Raw genomic sequence first — 21857 nt, 5'->3', positions numbered from 1 at the left:
CTCTTTTGCTCTAGATTTAATTAACGTCATTTCCCAATGACTCCATGCCTTTCTTCATTTTTCCTTCAAAATGGCGGACTTTAGACTTTCCATGATCAACACCACGTGCGCCTGCGCCTCCCGCGGCCATTTCACCCAGCAGCCCAAGCTCCAGCCTCTGCTCAGCAAAGCGCCTGCGCACCAGCCTCCAGAGCACTGTCGCTCCTCCCTCTAGCTGAGTACGCTTGAAACCGCACGTTCCCGTCCCTTCCCTCCCCCGCTGACTCTGCACCGCCCTCACCCTTTTCCTGTGAGATTCTTCCGCCAAGTGGAATGCCTATCTTCGGTCGACAGCCTACGCACTTGAAAAGCAATCCAATAGGCACTTACAGCTCTGGGCTTCGCCATTCAGTCTTATCTGTGCATCATTGTAATTTCCCTCTGGGTCCTAAAGTTGATAGCCGATTTCGCGGGACTTTTTTGCATCCCGTGAGGCAACAAATGGAAAGAATGGCTGTGGCGGAGGGATCCCTCACTTACGCTTGGTGTACTTTAACCTAATGGGGGTCGTCCGGGAGTCGGAAGGGGGAGGGGAAAGGGAGGAGGCAGCCAAGGAATTGTTTTTTTCTCTCGCCCCGCCCTCCCCTGGACGGCCAATGGCGGTGGGCTCTTTCCCCACGAGTCTCGCCCAGCTCCTTGGGCCCAGCCAATGAGCGGTGGAAGCGGCTCCAAGGGGGCGGGCCCGGGAGGCTGTGCGTGTCTTGTGAGAGCTCTTGAACCAAGTCAGAGCTAGAGTCGGCTGGGCGGCTGGAAACGGCGGCCGCCGCCGGTGACTCAGGGAGGCGGGAGGCGGGGTAAGCGCGCCGCGGCCTCGGCTGAGGGGAGCGGAGGAAGAAAGGTGAAGGCGCCAAGCCCGCGGCCCCGCCACCCCCGCGCCTCGGCGCAGGTCGGGGGTCGGGGGCTGGGAAGCGGGTGTCGGGGCGGGGCGGCGGGGCAAGTGCGGAACCGCGGGCTCGCCCCTCCCGCGGGGCCGCCCGGGGCGGGGACCCGGCCGCCCGCCCGGGACGGGCCCTCTGCTTTGGGGCCTTTTCTTTTCCGGGGTGAGGGGCGAACACTTTCAAATTCACTTAAGCTGCAAATGATTTTCCCTTCACTCTGTCTGCGTTTAGGTTTAAGGTTTAGGAAAAGCGAAACTTGGGAGAGCGAGGGTCACGCGGCGCTTGGGCCCGTGTTTGCGGTGGGGGAGGGATCCGGGGGGCGGGGAGGACGCGGGTGGAGAGATCGGCTGCGGGGTCCTCAGTCGCACCCGCGGTTGCCTGGGGTCCCGTCCTCCGAGCGGGGTTAGAACCCCTCCCTCCGCTCCGGTCTCCCCCCACCGCGCTCTCTTCCCTGCCTCCCTCCCACCGGCCGCCCCCGTTGCATTTTGTTTTTGTGTTTTTGCAGGGAGGAGCCCTTCCTGCAGCGTGGAAATCATGGTGCTCACGCTTGGAGAAAGTTGGCCAGTATTGGTGGGGAAGCGATTCCTCAGTCTGTCCGCTGCCGACGGCAGCGAAGGCGGCCACGACAGCTGGGACGTGGAGCGCGTCGCCGAGTGGCCCTGGCTCTCCGGGACCATTCGAGCCGTCTCCCACACCGACGTTACCAAGAAGGATCTGAAGGTAAAACGGCTCCCGGGCCTCGGCTGGCGGCCGTTTCCTAGTTACCTAGGTAACGAGACAGCCGGCACCCCCCCCCCCTTTTCTCAAAAGGCGACCAGAAAGTTGGCGTCTGATCTGAAGGTGCAGACAACTAGACCTTGAAAGTCTTTCAAATGGTGTGTAGAGCGAGGTGTGCTTGGCCTAGAGTTGCCTATGTTTAATAATGGGCTTAGGGTTGCTCAGACATGCTTAGTTTTTGCCCGAGCTGTGCCTCATTAGGGCTGTACGATTATTTCTCCAAAGGCGGAGTGGTGTTGTAAAGATGAAGTTGGGCAAGTGGATGACGTTTGGAGTCATTAAGGACTGAGCGCTCCTGCTTGGAAGCGCTTTCGGTTGGGTTTCTTGCTTGTTCCCCCTAATTTCTTCACCCAACTTAATCAACTTTCAGACTTTTTAGAAAAGAAGTGTGAGAGTAGAGGGAGGAGCTTAGGTCTATTAGGGTGGGTATTTGTCCGTATATGGTGGGTCAGGGCTGGAGTGGGTTCCTGGTTGTCTCTGATGAGTCTGTGGGTGGGTGTGGGATATGCCCATATATGGAGGGTCGGGGTGGAGCTGCCCCTTATATGGTGTGTTGGAGGAATGGCTTCAAAGTATTCCATTTGGGTGTTTGAGGGGAAGGAGAGAAATGGGAACAAGTGCGGCCAGTGTGATTTTTAATCACAGTGACACGCAGAACCTTGCACAGTTCTTTTCAAAAAGAGATGACTTCTGATCATACTCCCTAATAGAAGTATTGCTGTGAAAGTGTTGTCTGGAAACTACCAGTGAGGAAGCCATTGTGCCAACAAAGACTCCTTTGTGCAGAAATAACTGAAAAAAGGTCCCCAACAAACACTCCAAAGTGGTGATAACTTGAAGGGAGCTTGCCAGAACAGAGGAGCTTGCCATCCTGGGTAATGGATATGTTTCAGTATCACTTGGTCATTATCTTCAATTTTTCTTGAAAACTGCTCAAATAAGGAAAGTAAGTTTTTGCGCTGGTACTTGAACATGCTGACTTCTGAAACACTGTTCACTTGAACGCTTTTGAGGTGACAGTGCATGCCCCAACCAGTATTAGTCTGCAAAGGGTTGTAGGAAAAGGATGGGTGGTGATGTGTTTGTAAAGCTTCTATAGTGTGCTTTATCATCTTGTTGAAAAGGAGAGACCGTTGAATGTTTAACCATATGCCAGGCATCATGCTGAACACTTCAGAGCTGTGCTCTTATTTAATCCTTACAGTTCTTTGGGAATAGTTCCTTATGGTCCCAGTTTTATAGAGAGAAGTCCTGGGGATGGGGGAGATCATCTTCCCCAGGTCACATACTGAGGAATTGGCATAGCCTATGTTGTAATCCAGAAAGTTTTGACCCTTGAGCCCTCCCTCTTAATTGTCATGCTCCGTGATCAAAGGCTTTGCCTCCAAAGGTGTCGTGTCCTACACTGTGAAGTTTGGTTTCATTCCTAGCAAGCTGGGTTTTGATACTGACAGAATGTAGTGTGGCACAAGGATGGCCAACCTATTTGCTTTAGGCTAATACCCTTTCTCAATAAAATGGGCTTTGTGTACTAGGTTTCAGTCATAGTTTTTGTGGTTTATTTCACTTGTCAAGTAAAATTTTCTCTAGTGTGCTTGTTTTTATCTGACTTCATTGTAAACAAAATTAAGCTTTATAGTCTTTAGTTCTTTGGCAGATGATGAGAGACTAGGTGTTCCCTTCCCGGACCGTGGTTGTGGACCTGTTGGATTAGGGAGGCAGTCTAGGAGGTCCTTTATGTGTATTCTTTTTAATCTCCACATCTCCCCCACCTCCAGCCTTTGAAGTGGTGGTGATATCTTCATTTTCAGAATGAAGAAATGGATTTAGGGAAAGGAGTCTTGCCCAGACTTGCATAGTTAGCTAATGATGGAGGGAGCATTTAAACCTAGGTTTGGCTGTCTCTTCCACTCTGCTAAGCTGCCTAACCTGAAGATGGCAGGGATTTTAATTCAAGAACAGTTTTGATTCTATTGGATTTTTTTTTTTTCTCCTTAACCTGGGGACATCACAACTCAGCCCTCATGTAAGGAACTACTCTGTTTTTCTTTCCTAATCATGATTTATTACAGCAGTCATTAATTGAGTAGCAGATGAAGTCAATGACTTAATTAGGGCATGTTGTGTTAGCAAAAACAGTTTTTAATAAAAACACTGAAACTAATTGTGTTTGGCAAGATGCAGGCAGGAACTAAGCAACTAAGACCATGCTTACCTGACTACTGAGTTTTGGAGTGGGTTGGGACTGGGTGCTGCAATGAATATGAGTGAATAAAATTGAAATAGTGAGCAACTGTTTTAGTACTGGTGGAAGTACAAGTGTGTCCAGACTGATTTGCTTCCTTAGTTGAGGATGATGTTAATGAGGCCAAAGCTTGTTAACTTTGTTTCATCTAGAGAAAGACTTTGCAACAAAGTCACTTACTTGGCTACAATGTTTAGTAGTTGATTACAAACAAGTTAGGTGAGGACATAACAACATACTTATTATTACGCAAATAATTTTGTTTAATCTTCACAAAATCCTAGATGGTAAACTGCATTTTTCATTGTTAGAAATTGGGGCTTAAAGGAGTTAAATAACTTGACCAAGTTTGTCTCCAGGCTGCAACCACTAGGCTTTAACAGTCAGGTGGAGTGAGGTTAGAGCACTCTGTTTTGCTGGTTTCTGTATCTCCAGCACTGAGAACATTGCCTGGTATATTGTTTTTGCTAAAATACCTAAACAAATAAATGAAGGAATCATACAATTATTACTTCTATATAGAAAAGCAGTTTAGAAATAATCTATGAAGCAGAGGCATTTTCCTTATCTGGAATAACAACAGATCTTAATTAGGTGTGATTATAAGGATGACTTTAGCCTTATTTTTATCCTGCTCTTTTTAGGCAAATTGGCTTGTTCATTATGCATGCTGGGAAGGCCCTCTTTCCCCAACTTGTTTGTCTAGGTCTTTCCCTTTCCTTTGAACCTGCCTTTTCCTTGAGTCTTCTGCTCCTTCGTAGTTCTTAGGGATGCCCTTGGTAGTACTTGGCCATCTATCTGTATGTATCATTTCCTGTTAAAGCCCTTTTTGTCAGGTGAAGGCCATGACCAATGCATAATCGGTTCATCCTTGCATACAATTCAAACTTGAATGTTGGTGGATTCCATTTCCAGTCAACCCATGTAAAATGAGAAGCCCTTAGCACAGTGTAATAAAAAGCTGTTTACCCTTATAATAGAATGCATGATGCTGGGGTCTTAGACGAGCTTTTTATTTAGGTATAAGAAGACATAAAGCATACTGAATTAATTCTTCCTAATTTGTGCAGTAGTGGAATTAGTGGTATTCTGCATCGTATAGCTGGGAATAGAACAGATATGGCATTAAAAACTTCTTGACTTAAAAGTCATGCCATCGGGTAAATGCCTACTTTTAAACTTGGAAACATTTTTCTTGGCCATCTTCATGGTTTTCATAATCGTATATTTGGGTAAGATTAGTGTATACTAAGAGAGGTTTTGAGATTAACTTGATTAGAGAATTCATATATATTAAAAAGATTTTCTGTGGGGGAAATTAGTTTGAAATAATTAATTTGAAATATTCAACATCTGGTCAAGATATTTGTTATACTAATTGGCACACATTTACAAAATGCTCTATTCAAAAAAAAAAAAAAACCAGGAAATTTGGGAATTATAAGTAGTAAATCAAAGTTAATTGGCCTCTTTCTGGCCTTTGTAGTGAGACAACATAAATAACATCTCCTTGGTGTGGACCAGTGATTGTGGAAGAAAGAACACAGTTTGGAAATAGAACTAGTTGTATCCCTCAGCTTGCAGGAGCGTGGTCAGATCACTTTAGTTCCCCCTGAATTTAAATTCTCATGGGTATGTTTTTTTAATAGAAATTTCTGCAGAAGAGACTTTTCTTGTGGGGGGGGGGTGGTCCTTAAATATAGAACTTAAGACACAAATGAAAGACATGTGGCTGTGATAGATGGGAAACTTTTTAGAGATGTTGAAGAAAGCGCACAGCTTTTTGGGTTTATTATTTTTAAAAAAGTCATTGTTTTAAATGTGAATTTTTAACACAATACTTCAAAGTCACAAACTGTTTTTAAAGAGCTAAATGTAATTTTCACATCACTCAAAAACTGAGATGTAAAGGGAACCTTGTCTAGATTTTGGTTTAGGCTTGATCATAAACTTTATAGATAGTGTTACAGTAGGAATTGTGATAGTGCTTAAGTTTTGGGAACCACTATAGGTCTTAGATGATTTTTTTTTTCCGAGTAGTTGTTAGATGAGCCTGTTGAAGACCTTCTTTCCCCTTGTCCTAACTGAAGAAGTAATACCCTGATAAATTAAGATTTGAATTACCATGGAAGTCTTAAAACTATCTAGTCTCTTTGCCAGATGCCTAACATACTTTGCAATCTACCTAAATGATTGTAGGTGTTAGTACTTTGATTTTGAAGCTACCAAACAGGAATCAGAAGCTTAGATTTAGGTAAAGGTTCTTAACCTAGGTACAGTTAATTGGTTTCCTTTGTAATCCGACATATTTTATGCATGTAATATCATTCTAAGAATGCTTCAACATAGCTGGCATTCAAACCCAGGTCTTTCTGGTTCTGAAGTTTGTGGATGCACATTCCTCTTATACTACATTGATGGGAAACCTGTAATCCAAAGCTAGGTTGGATTTGAGGGTGATGTGATGTGGGGTAGAAAGACTAGGGGAGATATCAAAGGACCTGGGTCCTGTGGCCAGGGAAGCAGAAAGGGGCATAGGCAGTCTCTGAACACCTCTGAGAAGGACCATTTAATTTAGTTGGTTAAAGTGATGGATGGACTACATAGGACAAAGGAGAGAATACTTGGGGCCTCGTCACATAGCAAGTCATTCCACATTTGCACTTACTCTGTAATAACTGCAAAGTTAAAAACCTGCCCCACCAAAAAGTATGCAAGTTCTCAGGGAAAGTTGCCTGAGAAATTAGGGGTGCACATTTTGTGGTTGGGGGAGAAGGATAGGATGAGTCTTAAATTTTATTGATTTTAAAGATTGATATTCTGTAGCTATAAAGGTTTGGTAAGGAGGCTAGTGGTATGTCACTTGGGAACTTCCTCCCTTCCAAATGGATGAGAGAAACAGAAGGTAAGAGCACAGTTGAGAGAGAAATTCATTCATTCAACAACTGTTCCAGAACTGACAGGAGACTGGAAACCCTGTAAAGTACAATGGTAAGTAAAAGCAGACATAGACTTTGACCTCTTTGAGTTCATAATATGTCTATCAGTTAAACACAAATGAATAATTCAAAATGTAAGTGCTGGGAAGAAAAAGTACAGAGTTTTGAGTACAGTTAACAAAGGACTTCTCTTGGGAGAGAGAAGGGCTCTTTGGTAAGGGAAGGCTTCTTTGAGGAAAGAATTTTTTGAATTGGGTTCTGACAGATGAATGGAAATTAAATACTTTTTTTTTAAAAAAAAAAACATTAAAAGTTGAGGAGTTCCCTCTGTGGTGCAATGGGATCAGCAGTGTCTGGAGCAATGGGACACAGGTTCATCCCCGGCCTGGCATGGGTTAAGGATCCACTGTTGACACTGCTGCCACATAGGTTGAAATTGCAGCTTAGATCTGATCCCTGGTCTAAGAACTCCCTGTGCTGTGGGGTGGCCAAAAAAGAAAAAGTTGAAGGTTGAAAAGGGAGATGTGGTTGTCTATGAAATTATGAAGTGTTGATAGATATATTCACCAATTCCTTGAAACCAAACATGAGAGGCCTCTCTAGTAAGAGGAGGGCTCTTAAACCAAATTTAAGAAGTAATATTTAGGAGTTCCCTTTGTAGTGCAGTGGAAACAAATCTGACTAGGAACCATGAGGTTGCGGGTTCGATCCCTGGCCTTGCTCAGTGGGTTAAGGATCTGGCATTGCCGTGAGCTGTGGTGTAGGTCGTATATGCGGCTCGGATCCCAAGTGGCTGTGGCTGTGGCTGTGTTGTAGGCCGGAAGCTGTAGCTCCGATTAGACCCCTAGCCTGGGAACCTCCATATGCTGCGGGTGCGGACCCTTAAAAAAAAAAAAGTAATTTTTACACTGAATCGAGTGAGTTTGTTGTATCTCATTTAATGTATGGAAAACATTTTAATAGATACAGAATAAATTAAGGGGTAGCATGTTCATGATGGATTAAGGAAGCTAACATGTTTTGGTACATTCATGTGACTTTTAAGGTTTTGTAACTGATTCCTACTTCAGGGTTACTGCCAGAGATGCACTTTTGGACTGAATTTTTTAATATCTTTAAAATATTTATATAAATTATAAGATTTTTAACATTAGGGTTAAAAAGTGTTTTGCAGATCAGAAACAGAAAACTTCATAGTTACTTGGAATATGGTATTTCAAAGGTAGTTTCATTTTCATGTAAGAAGCTGAAAGTAGTTTTGGAAAAAATTAGGGTCATTTATCAATTACTGCCAATTTCTATATTTACCAAAATTGTTTTTGATGTAAAACTCTGAGGTAAATTTTCCAGTTTATTCAACTCAAAGTGTTATTGAGAAAGTACCTTGTGCTGAGTCCTCCTGATAACAGAGGGATTGGAAAGCCAGTGGTAGATTGTGTTGATGGGGGGCAGAGGGTGTCATCTTAAACTCACTGTCAACATGGAATCACAGCGCCCTGCAATAAGTCCTTCTTTGGGTTTCAGATTTCTGTTTTTTTAGTTCTCAAAGCTCTGATGTCTAATTACCATATGTAAAAACCTTCTACAAGGGGGTTCTTTGTATTAGGGCTTTTCAGAAGTTACTTTGAGGGCAAAGACTGGCTCCCAGATCTCTTGACTTCTGCTTCCTAAAGTGGTTTGGGAGCCAAAGCTGATGGTTAGACTAACATATCTGGGTAGTTCACTGTGGGCTGTGAAGGGAGGTAAGAGATCAGGAACAGGGGCCAGCACACTTCAGATAAAAGATTCAAGTAGAATGATAAGGGTATAATTCAAATTGGGGCATTTTTCATGTCTATTTTTGTTAATCAAGTTTCTTTTCTTGAATTCTGTTTGTCTAGGTGTGTGTAGAGTTTGATGGGGAATCTTGGAGGAAGAGAAGATGGATCGATGTCTATAGCCTTCTAAGAAGAGCCTTTTTAGTAGAACATAACTTGGTTTTAGCGGAACGGAAGTCTCCCGAAATTTCTGAGCGAATTGTTCAGTGGCCTGCGATAGTGAGTAAAACTTGGGCCTATTGAATGCCTGAGAAGAGGATGTTTCATCTTTTATGAATGAAACAGGGAAAATCTATATGTAATGCCTATATTTGGCCTTCTGGAAAATAATGGTAGCGATATATGACAATGTAGAAGTGTCAGAAAAACACCCAGAATTCCAGTCAGCCCTGCTAGGAGCCTTCCATCTCTGGACCCTTGACTTTCTTGGGCCTCAAGTTTCCTTCACTTGAAGAGTGGGAGGTAGAGGTAATGTGGGGGATGTCTAGGTCAGAGATTAGAAACCAGCAGGTATATACTGACATACAGATCTTTTTAGTTTGACCCTCACAACCGAAGCAAATCTGAATTAGCTTTTTACTTTAAAAAATCTAGTTTTCCAGCTTTTCTTGGAAAGACTGCAAAATATAGCAACACTGGAGCCTTGTAGTGGTTCCTTACTGCAACAGTCGCCTGATGCCAAATAGTAGTTATTGCCTGGCCCCATAAGGGTTTCTACTTTTGATCTCATGATCTTTAAGGTTCCCTCTGGCTCATACTATTTTTTGGCTCTGAAGATACTAGCAGTCAGTATATGACTGTGCCATTTCCATACCCTAAGTTTGGTGTAGTTAAAGGAGAAAGGTGATCACTGTGTCTGGAGAGGACAGTTCAGGCTGTTTGAGACACGAGCTGGGGCTTGAAGGAGGGTCACACTTGGATAGTTGGAAATGCCAGGAGGATGATTGAAAGCCTGACCAGCTTGTGAAGGGCCTTGGATGCTGTGCAGCAAAGTTAAGATTTTGCCCATGGATGAGAAGAGCTGCTGGAGCTTTTTGAGGGATGGAGGGTTTTGTTTGAAGTTGTATTTTGGCCTTTATATTTTTTCCCCTAGCTATTGAGAATTGGCTAAAAACATGGCCCTGTCACCTCAGAAAAATGTACATAATACAACATTTTGCATAAAATTTGGGGAAACCATACATCTGAAACCCAGATCTAAGTGTTAAAGACTCTCAAATGTGTAGTTGGTTTAAATGATTGATTCTGGATAAAAACTACCTGATCTTGTTGTAGTTGCATAAATAGTAGTTATTGAGATTCTGATAATAAATAAAAAATTGAATGGCTTAATCTCTTTCTGTGCATATGGAAATTTGCCAGTCCTAGGAGCTCTCCTGTGATGCAGTGGATTAGGGATCTAGTATTGTCACTTCAGTGGCTCAGGTCGCTGCTGTGGCGCAGGTTCAGCCCTGGCCTATGAAATTCTACATGCCATGGGTTTAGCCAAAAAAAGAAAATTGTCAGTTCCCACAGTTCCCATTTTCAGAGTTTTGCTGACAGCAGTTATGATGCCAAAACATTTTGTTTTGTTTCAGATGTATAAACCTCTGTTGGACAAAGCTGGTTTAGGATCCATAACATCTATTCGCTTTTTGGGAGATCAACAAAGAGTATTTCTTTCTAAAGACCTTTTGAAGCCTATACAGGTAAAACATAGGAACAATATTAAACTCTAAAAGTAGAAATACAAACTCCTTTAGTATGAGGATGAAAATTTTGATGTTACTTGTCCTAATTCAGATAATTCAGATTTCTTTTTTTAATTAATTAATTAATTTATTTATTTTTTATTTTCCCACTGTACAGCAAGGGGGTCAGGTTATCCTTACATGTATACATTACAATTACATTTTTCCCCCAGCCTTTCTTCTGTTGCCACATGAGTATCTAGACAAAGTTCTCAATGCTATTCAACAGGATCTCCTTGTAAATCTATTCTAAGTTGTGTCTGATAAGCCCAAGCTCCTGATCCCTCCCACTCCCTCCCCCTCCCCCTCCCATCAGGCAGCCACAAGTCTCTTCTCCAAGTCCATGATTCAGATAATTCAGATTTCTAACAAAAAAGGACCCATCCCGTCAGCAGTTGAGTTGTTAGATATTATTGTTCAATGTTAGCCTTTGGGTTGGTACTCTTTATTTGGAGTCAGAAAGCTAAAGGTACTACAGTTGATGATGTTGTGTATAGAAACTCCTAGGTGATGTGAAAATAATTTTAAAGGTTGACTATCATTCATACACACACACACACACACAAACACACATAATATCTGTAAGCATGTTTGTCCTCAATATTTAAGGATTCTATATTTGGGAATTTGCTTACTTGCTAAAATATATTTGTAAGTCCCAAATCAGTGCTTTGGTGCTTTCACAGCCGTTCACAGACATGTGCAGAGTGGTGAAAATTTTGAGTTGTGTGACACATGTTCCCAGCTGAGGTCAAGTAAGGTGACGCTCTGCCTTTTGTTTCATCTCTCCTGCTGCAAGTGTCCTTTTTAAGGTCTATTTAGTAGTGAATTTTTGTGCTTTTATTGTTGTTGATTTTACTGTTGAAGTGGCCCCCAAGTGTAGTGCTGAAGCGCAAGGAAGCTGTGATGTGTTTAGGGAGAAAGTACATGTATTAGGTAAGTTTCATTCAGCCGTGAGGTATAGTGGCTGTGAATTCAAGGTTAGTAATGTAGTACTATATACTATATAATGTTTCTCAACAGAGACACAAAAAACAAGGCTATGTGTTGATTGGTTGATGAAAATGTCGTGACCAGAGGCTTGAAGGAACCTAACCCATCTTTCCTCTAGGAGCAGTGATTCAGCCAGCATTCACCAGCGCAGGGTTGAGGAGACGTAAAGACCATAATTACCACAAACAATATGAATCAAATGTGTGTGTGTGTATTCATATTCTTTATAGTTAGCTCGCGAAACTCCCACATTTTTCTTCACAACATTTAGGCTCTTGGGTCTTGCTCATATGTGGTTTTTTTCTTTTATTATAAAAATGTAGGGATGGAGGGGAAGAACACACAGATTATCTCCGCAGATCAGTACTTCAGGAATAATGTTGGCTGTATAATAACACTGGTCTTTTAGATGTCATTTATGAAACTCAATAATCCCCTTTACCCACTTGTATTTTGTTGCCTGACTTGTTTCTATGGCTGTGAATAATTAGGCCAGTTTAATTGCTAAAAGGCAGTTTAGAGCCATTGATCATTGCCATTGCTGGGCCTGTATTGGAAAACTCAAGAGTGCCAGCTTTTCTGTACTCAAGTCTCACTTTTATCTCCATATCCTGAAAGGGAGTGAGAACAAGATTCACACTCTGAACTTGGTAGTGTTTAAGTAAATGGAACAGAGGAAGATGCTTTTGCTTAATTGCAGATGCAAGTTACTTTCATATGTCAGAAAGGCATCTTAATATTTTCCCTATTCTTAAGGATCACAGAACACACAGGAGGGCCTGTGAATATCTGCTTTACTGAGCAGTAGAGTAGTTTTTACTTCTTAGCATTGTTTTGGAGACAGGTTTTCTTTTTTTTTTTTTTACATTTTTCATGTGTCTAACCTTTTCAGTTTTGTTTCTTGAGATTAAAAAAGATCAGTAAGTTTTATTTATTCTCAGGGAGGTTCTCTTTGTGCTGTCATTGTGGGTGTTGTTACTAATAGAGGAGGACTATGATGTAGGCGCTTGACTTTCACTAATGATAATATTGGCCAAAGTTTAGTGCTTCAGAGCATTCTCTTGTAGATACTGATGATCACATAAGGCTTCTACTGTGTGAAACTATTCTAGGCAATGTAGTTACCACAGTAGGATGCTTGCCCTAAGTAATGAACAGAGAATCTGAAAATCATTTGGCATATGCAGAATTTGGAATTGAAACTTAAGTCTGTCTTTTGGATTGAAAATGTCTTAGTTATCGGTGGCTAAGAAAAAGGACAAAGTATCCAGGTTGGTTATCTGGCACTTGTAAAGAGTCCTAAAACTCTTCTAGGCAGAGTACAATTATTCTACCTTATTTGCCACTCTCCCCATTGACATGCTATATTGTCTAATAGTAGGAGTTGGAGAACACATTTTAAATATTTTGAAATATCAGTAGCACGAGGAGGAAAAAAAAAAATCACATGGCCCATTCTGGTAATTAATGTTGAGCTTTTCTGAAGACTCTAGATTAAGTCTAATGTTACTTGGCTTAAGAAATGCATTTTTCAACCATGGTCTCCCTGACAGACTCTTCTTGCCAGTGGGAGAAACGGATGAACTATTTTTGATCACTATGTACTCATTTCACAGTGGCAGAAAAGCATGAAGGCCTGCTATTGGAAGGGCTTCAGTGCTGTATAGTTTGGGTTTGGCAGGTTATTCCTATTGACAGTTTCCATATACATTTATCATAACCAAGTGTACACTCAAAGCCAGAACACTATGGAATCGTGCCAGAAATAGAGCTGCCAAGAATCCGAATGTTTCAGAACTGGCTTGCTGAAGACTTAGGCTATTCATTCAGATTTTTTTTTTTTTGTCTTTTTTCTTTTTAGGGCTGCACCCGCAGCATGTGGAAATTCCCAGGCTAGGGGTCTAATTGGAGCTGTTGCCGCCGGCCTACCCCAGAGCCACAGCAACACTAGATCCAAGCCATGTCTGCCACCTACACCACAGCTCATGGAACGCCAGATCCTTAACCCACTGAGCAAGGCCAGGGATCGAACCTGCAACCTCATGGTTCCTAGTCGGATTCATTTCCACTGTGCCACGACCGGAACTCCATTGAGATTTTGTCTCTCCCACCCCCCTTTACCGTTTTTTTGTTGTTGTTGTTATTGTTTTGTTTTTATTCCTTTTAAAAAAATTTCATTATAGTTGATTTACAATGTTCTGTCGCTTTCTGCTGTACAGCAAAGTGACCCAGTTATACATATATATATACTTTTTTTCTCATATTATCTTCTATCATGTTTTATCACCCTTTATAAAGAAGAATATGTTTGAAATTCTAGTTTGGTTAAATGAATCTGTGTGAAGTGATTTTTTTTTGTTGTTAAAAATAGCAGTTTCAATGAATTGACACTAAGGATCTGTGTGGTTTTTTTTTCTTTTAATGTTAAAGTAGCATTGATTTACAATTGGTGCCGATTTCTGCTGTACAGTAAAGTGACCCAGTCATACATATATATACCATATATATACCTGGCCTTTCTTATATTATCTTCAGTCATGGTCTCTCTCAAGAGACTAGATATAGTTCCCTCTTCCATACAGTAGGACCTCATTGCTTATCCATTCTGAATGTAATAATTTGCATCTACTAACCCCAAACTCCCAGTTCATCCCACTGGTTTGCTTATATTTCCCATAGCCCAAGTTGTGTCCTATTTACACTTAAGCTTTGAGCCACTCTTGGTATCTGTCATTCTCTTAGCTTGGGGTGACTTCACTTTCTGCCTTATGCCTGTGATACCTTGATGTTTTCTTACCATTTGACCTGTCCAGTCATTGTAGTGGCTGTGATTTGGTGCCATCAGATGACTAATTTTGACACTATTTTAATCTCTCTGATTAAACTGAAATATCCACTGTAATTTAAACAGCTATTCTTGTTACTAAAAATGTAATGATTTTCCATTTTTCAGGATGTAAACAATCTTCGACTTTCCCTTATGGATAATCAGAATGTCAGTAAAGAATTTCAAGCTTTGATTGTAAAACATTTGGATGAAAGCCATCTTTTACAAGGTATGTGGATTATCTGTTGATGATAGTTGTGGTCTATAAGAAGCTATGTTTTAGCCCTTCTCACTCATTTGATCATTACAATTTCTAATTTTTTAGAAATCCCTTTGCTGCTTTTCTCATGCAACTAGATGATTGGAAGACCTTATGTATAATATATCTAAAGCTTCTGCAATTTGGAAAGCTTAAAGATTATGTGGAAATGATAAAAGTAAAGTAGATATTTAAAAACTTCAGCTGGGGAAGTTCCCTTGAGGCATAGTGGATTAAGGATCTGGCATTGCTGCAGCTGTGGCACAGGTCGTAACTGTGGCATGGGTTTGATCCCTGGCCCTGGAACTCCTGCATGCTGCAGGTGTGGCCAAAACAAACAAACAGAAAACAAGCTCAGCTATATTTTGATGTGGAATTTGACATGCTTGGGATTTTAGTCTTATAAAGTTGATAAAATGTCTATTTGGTAATCCCGATCTTACCATTTACTGTTGCTGATTTTCTTGGTGAATTTCACAATCATAAGTATTTCAGCAGATTGAACAGTTTTTTGAGGTTCCTGAATTTGGATCCTCTAAAACTCTGCATAGCAGAGTGAATTAAGTCTCAAAATCAGTTATCTGATATGTGGTCTGATATAAATGCCAGGATAAATATATTGCAACTCTTAATAAGATAAACCAATAGGAAAATGAAGCTCTAAAATAAAAGTTTAAATGTCCCCCTAGCTTTACTGAAATGTCTATCTTCTTGTGTTTATAGCAATATCTTTTAATGTTTACTTTTGTCTACTGCATTTTTTAAAGACTTGGAAAAAGATTATCTTGGATAATGGTTTGGTGGGGAGATAATGCAAATTGTTCTAAGGATTTTTTTTTTTTTAAGGCGACAAAAACTTAGTTGGTTCAGAAGTGAAAATTTATAGCTTGGACCCATCTACCCAGTGGTTTTCTGCAACCATTGTAAATGGAAACCCAGCATCAAAAACTCTTCAAGTCAACTGTGAGGAGGTAAAGATGATAATTGCACGTAAGATAACTTGACAGGGGAAGAAAATTATAAAAAGGAATTATGATATAGGAGCTAAACATCTTTATTCTTTTATATTAAAATACTGTAATATAAAAAGATACAACCCTTTATTTTATTTTATTTTTGTTTTTTGTCTTTTTAGGGCCACACCCAAGGCATATGGAGTTTCCTAGGGGAGGGGTCCACCCGGAGCTATAGGTGCCGGCCTTCGCCAGAGCCATAGCCATGCCAGATCTGAGCCGTGTCTGTGACCTACACCACAGCTCACAGCAATGCTGAATCCTCAACCTGCTGAGCAAGGCCAGGAATCGAACCTGCAACCTCATGGTTCCTAGTTGGATTTGTTTCCGCTGCACCACACGGGAACTCCCACCGTTATTTTAAAAATAAATGATGTGTTGGAAGTCCCCATTGTTATTTTAATAGAGCTAATTTCAAGTATGTTACTGAGCATTTAAAAATTTCCCAGGATCTTTCTCTTATTTATTTTTAAGATTCCAGCACTGAAAATTGTCGATCCATCACTGATTCATGTTGAAGTTGTACATGATAACTTTGTGACATGTGGTAAGATATATTGTTTAAAATCTTTGCTCTCCTTTTTCCTTTTCACATAAAGAGAAACAGAGAAGCCAATTTACCTATTTGTAACTATTTTAGGTAATTCTACAAGAATTGGAGCTGTAAAACGCAAGTCTTCTGAGAATAATGGAAGCCTGGTTTCCAAACAAGCAAAGTCTTGCTCTGAGGTAACCTTGATTTATCTTTGTCACTTGTGTAAAGTCTTCTTTAATTCTCACAGTGCATGGCCAGTGTGTTTAGTGGTTATAAAGCTCTCTTTTCTGCTCTTCTGTGCTGTTGTGTCTGCTTTTTGCTAGTCCCAGATCTTGGCCATAATTTCTACACTGAAGCAGATGGAGATAATATAAGTTTCTGGTTCACGATTTTTGTAAAAGAAAGTTTAGTTTTTGATGTTTGCTTAAAATTCTTAATAGATTTAATCATTTCTCCCTATGGAGATGTTTGTGAAGATAAATTGAGTTGTGTGTATCAAATTGTAACAGCATAAGAAAAGGGCAGGAACCTTAGAATTCTGAGTAGATTCGGTGTTGAGATAGAGTTCCCCTCTCAATAATAGAGAGATTTGATTGGTCATTTATAATTAGGTGAATCACAACACACTTGCTTTTTGAAGGAAGTGGTTGGTTTGCCATTAGTAATTTCTGCCTAGAAAATTATAGATTTCTATGAATGACATTGTTAAGTTCAAGTACTAGCTTTAATTCTGTTCTGAAATAGTTAGGATTTGGATCAAGAAACTTAAGGCTGTCAGCTTTTCCCTCTCCTGTGTTGTAGAGAAGCTGGCTTTCTTTAGCTCTTCATATATCTCATGCTTTCTCCAACCTCAGGATTCACTGTTCTCCTTTCTCTTCTAATTCCATCTTCACTCTAATTAACTCTCATTTATCTTCCTAATGTGGTGTTGCTTCCTCAGGGGAAGCCATACCTAATATCTCTACCATCACTTTAATCTATAAACCAGACCAGATCAAATGCTCTATTTTACTATGCTTTGTATTTAGTACAGGTCTTCATAGCATCACAGCGTAAGCAGTGGGGCAGTTTTATTCAGAATTCCCAAAGGATTGGGCTAGATTGACTAGCCAAATAGGGACTGGGGGACTGGGATAAACTGGGTTATAAATGACAGGGACAGATTTAGAAATCTGATGGTGAAGAGGTGGGGGGGAAAGGGGACGGGGGCTAAGACTGATTCCTTTTTAAGTGAGTTGAATCTTTAGGCCCTATTACAATTCAAATAACTTTCACAGCTTAGGTATCCAAATGCATTGGTGTCACATGGATAGTTTACTGCATTAAAGTGGTCAGAAACGCCTTTATGATGCTCTGCTCCAGGTTGGAGTTTAGAATTTCAAAATTGACCAAGTTTATATTATGATTGTTGGCAGCATTTTAGAGGGACCATTGGGGTCTGGGGGAGCAAGGTAGAGTTAGAGATGGCATGAGAGAGTGGGTCAGGGTCAATTAATGAATCTACGGTTTTGGATTGGGGCAGACTGGACTACAACATCAATTAGAACAAAAGTCAGCATGTGCTACACAGATACTTAAGAATCTGGGCAGCTAGACTGATTGGCTTTCCCGTGTCTTAAGCCTATGTACAGGAAACAGGAGCTTTGACACTTGACCAGAAGCTTTGTAAACCAAGGTATCTAATACCTCTGTCTTCCTTCCAAGTGTGTAGGCTTGACCTTAGGTGGTTCAGGAAAGAATGAAGAGTTGATTATGAAAATTAGTATTTCATTTGTCCTTACAGTTTTCAAGGGGGAGGTAATGTATTAAGGACTATAAATTGAGGATATGATTATTGCATCTTAGTGGTAATCTCACATGGGATATTGTCCTGTAATCCATGGTATTAAAAGCTGAAAGAGAAACAGAGTAGAATAATAATAACCTGTCAGGTTTTGGCATTGGGTAGATTGTTAGCCATCTTGGGGTAGAGGTGATAAAAGGGCAGTTGGAGAAGTCGATTGGGTGTTGCCTGTCATGGAGAATGCATCAGTATAAATATTGAGATGAAAAGGAGAACCACACAACGTTATGTTAGGGAGGGGAGCAGGGAATAGAAATGCATCCTGATGATGTATCATGGAGAAATCAACCTGGGGTCCAAGCAGGGCTGGTGTTGACCTCCTGTTGGGCAAGGTGCCATTTCTTCAGAATGTCAAGTTTATCAGTGATGTGATAGGTAATTAAGCAAGTAAATTTATAACTTGGAAGGAGGTGCTCGTACAGTATGGTAATACATACCTAGATAAGTGATCCTCTCTTCGTGACTCACACTCTTGAAGGGCAGGGAGCACGTCTTTTTGCTGTCTGTCAGCATATGGTCCAGCTCAGTACGTTTGTGTGCTGCCGAACTGATTGCTGGGCCCAGTAGAAGATACTTTTTCAGAAGAGCCTGACCTTTGGCTGGGAGATTAGTCAGTCCCTCAACCTCTTTGAGCCTTAATTTCTGCTTCTAAAATCTGAAAATAAATTTGATGTTTAAAAAATGTCTGCTTCAGCTCTTAAGACCTATGCTGGTCATTTTTTCATTCTAAAGGAAGTTGGGGAGAGTAAATTTTCACAGGATATTGATGTTTTAGACATTACTTTTTTTATGAAAGTTATTCTTTATATTACACTTACTTTCAAAATAAAGATTCTTATATTAAAGGAAAGATTATTCTCATTTAAAAATATATAGCTAACCCAGAAAGGCATAGTAAAGAAAAGAAACAGCACTCACTGTCATACTTTTCAGAGACTTTCACACTTCATGTTTTGGAATACCTATCCTCCTCCTGGTTTTTATTTTTTATTTATTTTTGTTCTTTTCCCTTTATATTCATGGAGGCTTTCTTTCTTTCTTTCTTTTAATAAACTAAAAACCATACTCTTGTGTAGCTTCCTTGATTCCTTTACAGTAGTACATTGTATTTTTTCATATCAGTAAATGCTCTTTTTTTATCCTGGGTGATTCTTGTAATCAGGCAAGTTGTTGGAAACACTGGCCTAGCATAGATTTCAAGAAAGATGGAGAGGTAAAGGAAGAATTGGGGAAAGAAAGGGAGGTCATTTAAATGTGAGTGAAAGGTGAGTACAGTAACACCCTTGGCACACATCTTACTGTGTTTGCACTTTCCAGATGTGTTGGACTGGCACAAAGTTTGGTGGTTTTGGATGATAGGAGTTTGGGGTTAGGTAGATGAGACTCTCGATGGATATTTTTGGAGAAGGTAAACCTGTTTGCCAGTAACATCTGGCTCCTTGAAGGTCTTCTCTGCCTAGCAGACTATTCCTCAGAGTTAGGATGTTGCCCAGTTAACAGAGTGAGTCTGCTGAGGAGTGTGAGCCAGCAGTGTCTTTTTTAGAATACCTCCATACACTCAATTATATTATCTCCGTCTGCTGGCAGGGAGGAACTATTGCCATGACTGGTATAGAAGACCTTCAGGGAAAACTCTTCAGGTAAGAAGAAATTTTGACCCTTGTCAAGTCAGAGGCCAGTGCAGTGGTTGCACGTGGAGACGGGTTTTGGATTGGAGCTCTATCCCTGTCGAGCTAAACCTTAGGAAAGCTGTAGAGTGATATGCTTCAGTTCCTTAAAGGAACACTATCCTAGGTTATGCTAATTCTTACACATGATGACGAACTGAGAAATGTTTCATGATATTTTTCTCCTCTGGGACAGCTAATCTGTGGGCCAGGCACTGTGGTAAAGCACAGTCCTGTATAGTATGTGTCACTACTCTCCTTCTTTGTTAGTACTCTCATTCATTACTCATTACGACCAGGGAAACCAAAGCTTAGAGAGGTTAAATAGTGTGCCAGGAAGTGTCAGAGACTGGATTCCAACCAGGCCTAACACCAGGACCCAATGCTCTTAAATCCTTTGCTGTTGCTGCCACTCCTCTCCACATCTTTTTCTTGATGTGTTGAGGCTCCATTGTGAAAACAACAGAGTCCTCCTTCCTCCCCTCTGTTTCTCCGTCCCACTCGCTAACAAATACTTATTGAACATTTAATATGTGCTAGACGTTGGTGAGCACTACTGCCTGGCTTTTGAGGTAACTCATAAGACTTATTTCTAGCTATTTTGAAATAACAAGTGCTAATAGCATTTCTTCATTCATGCACTCCACCAGTCTTATGAACAATTGCTACATGCCTGGCTTTAGAAGGTATAACAGTGGATGTAAGAGCAGTCTCTGCCCATAGGAGTTGACGGTTCATTGGGAGGAGACTGATAGTAAAAAAGGAAATTCAGGCACTTTCACAGTGTGGTAGTACAACAAAAGCTAAAAACATGGTAATGCCATAAACCATAAGGTTGTGGGTCACTGCCTCAGAAAGAGTGGTCAGAGATGCTGAGGTGACAGTTGAGCAGATTTGAGGGTGAAGGATGGAACTGGAACCAGCTGGCCATATGGAAACTGTCCAGACAGAGGGAATAGCAAGTACAGAGATGCAGGCAAGAAAGAGCTTAAAACGCTGGAAGACCAGAAAGGAAGCTGGTAGAGTTGAGTGGTGCGGGTTGGTGCAGACCAGACCACATAGAATTCTTGTAGGCAGCTCCACCATCTGATTGATTTATAAAGAGTGCTCTGTGGTGGAATAAATTTTAGAAAGGAGGTAGAAGGTTCAGGCAAAAATGGAACGAAGTCAGGCCAGTTAGTATACTAGGGGAAAAGATGGTGGTAGTGGTGGCATGGAAAGAAATTTATAGATTCCACAAACATTTTGGAAATAGACAGGATTTCCTCGTTCATTGGTCAGATATGGGAAATGAGATGGAGAGTTTTTTTGCTTGAGCAGTTCAATGGATATCGTACAGAATAAAAATTTATGCCAAAGTTTGTGATCTAAATTACTTAAGTACATTACTCTTAAGAGAGGAATTTAAGAAGGATATTCTATCAGTGCATCAACCCCAAGCATCATTCAGAATAAGGAAGGTGATGTGAGGGAAGATGCGTGGCAAAAGTGAATCTTGAATAAGCATTTTGAAATGACTTGGCAGTTAAACCTGGGGAGGCTAAACTTTTATAGACGATTACCAGAGAATTGGGAAATAGAGTTGAAAAGGACTTTAGGAATAAATTTATCTAATTTCTTCATTTTAAGGTTTGGGAAACTGAGGCCCAGAGAGGTCAAGTAGGCTATCCCAAGGACATCCTTAAAGCAGTGTCCAGAGCATCCTCCCCAGGTCTTTCTGGGGAGCACTAAGCTAATATTTAACCAGCATGGAGCTGACAGTAGTCTCCTGTGTGATCTGGCAATTTATTATTTTACATAGTTGGAAGCTATGCCAAAACTTAAAATAGTGATTAAGTAAAGTCTTATTTTTCAGATATTTTTATTTAGCATGTACTAGACAGTATTTTCAAGGCTATTAGAGTAAATGTCTGCCAAAAAAAGACATTCAGAATTGTGAGGTTTTAAGAACTTACTAAGGGAAGTTCTGCATCAACTTTTAGTAGTAACCAGAAGATGGAAACAGCTTTGAAAATTCTTCAGGTTTAGATTTGAAGGTGAGGTGAATGTAAAGGTCATTGTGGTGAGGGAGATGGAGTCGGCTGTGACTTGAAATGTAAGCACCTGTGAAGAGGCTGGCGACCATGGTTGGTAGATCTCACCTGCTTTAGTCAGAGGCCGTATAGGTGTCTGCAGTTGAGTTTTATCTCTTCCTTCTTCTTCTGTGGTGGGAAGTTTTTTTGGATAGTATGAACTGGGAAGAAGTTGATCCATTATTTACATTTTTGTAAAGATGCAACTACACAAGAAGGGAAG

General features: G+C 40.8%; 1 protein-coding gene across 2 annotated transcripts in view; it reads left to right on the top strand.

Moving 5' to 3' along the window:
• Positions 1-711: 711 nt before the first annotated feature.
• Positions 712-21857, top strand: part of KDM3A (lysine demethylase 3A) — a 53367-nt gene continuing 32221 nt past the window's right edge. The window contains exons 1-8 of one of the 2 annotated variants that reach the window (XM_047781587.1): positions 712-833; positions 1423-1637; positions 8759-8914; positions 10273-10383; positions 14372-14474; positions 15351-15475; positions 15992-16064; positions 16158-16246. In XM_047781587.1, coding sequence (XP_047637543.1) covers positions 1452-1637; positions 8759-8914; positions 10273-10383; positions 14372-14474; positions 15351-15475; positions 15992-16064; positions 16158-16246 — 843 coding nt within the window. In that variant the 5' untranslated portion in view covers positions 712-833; positions 1423-1451. Of the gene's footprint in view, positions 878-1422; positions 1638-8758; positions 8915-10272; positions 10384-14371; positions 14475-15350; positions 15476-15991; positions 16065-16157; positions 16247-21857 lie in introns of both variants that reach the window. The other variant, XM_047781588.1, reaches the window with a different exon arrangement.

The sequence above is a fragment of the Phacochoerus africanus genome, chromosome 5 (assembly GCF_016906955.1).
Source record: "Phacochoerus africanus isolate WHEZ1 chromosome 5, ROS_Pafr_v1, whole genome shotgun sequence".
Classification (NCBI taxonomy): domain Eukaryota; kingdom Metazoa; phylum Chordata; class Mammalia; order Artiodactyla; family Suidae; genus Phacochoerus; species Phacochoerus africanus.
Note: the sequence above shows the minus strand (reverse complement) of the source record. Positions and strands in the feature narration are given on the sequence as shown.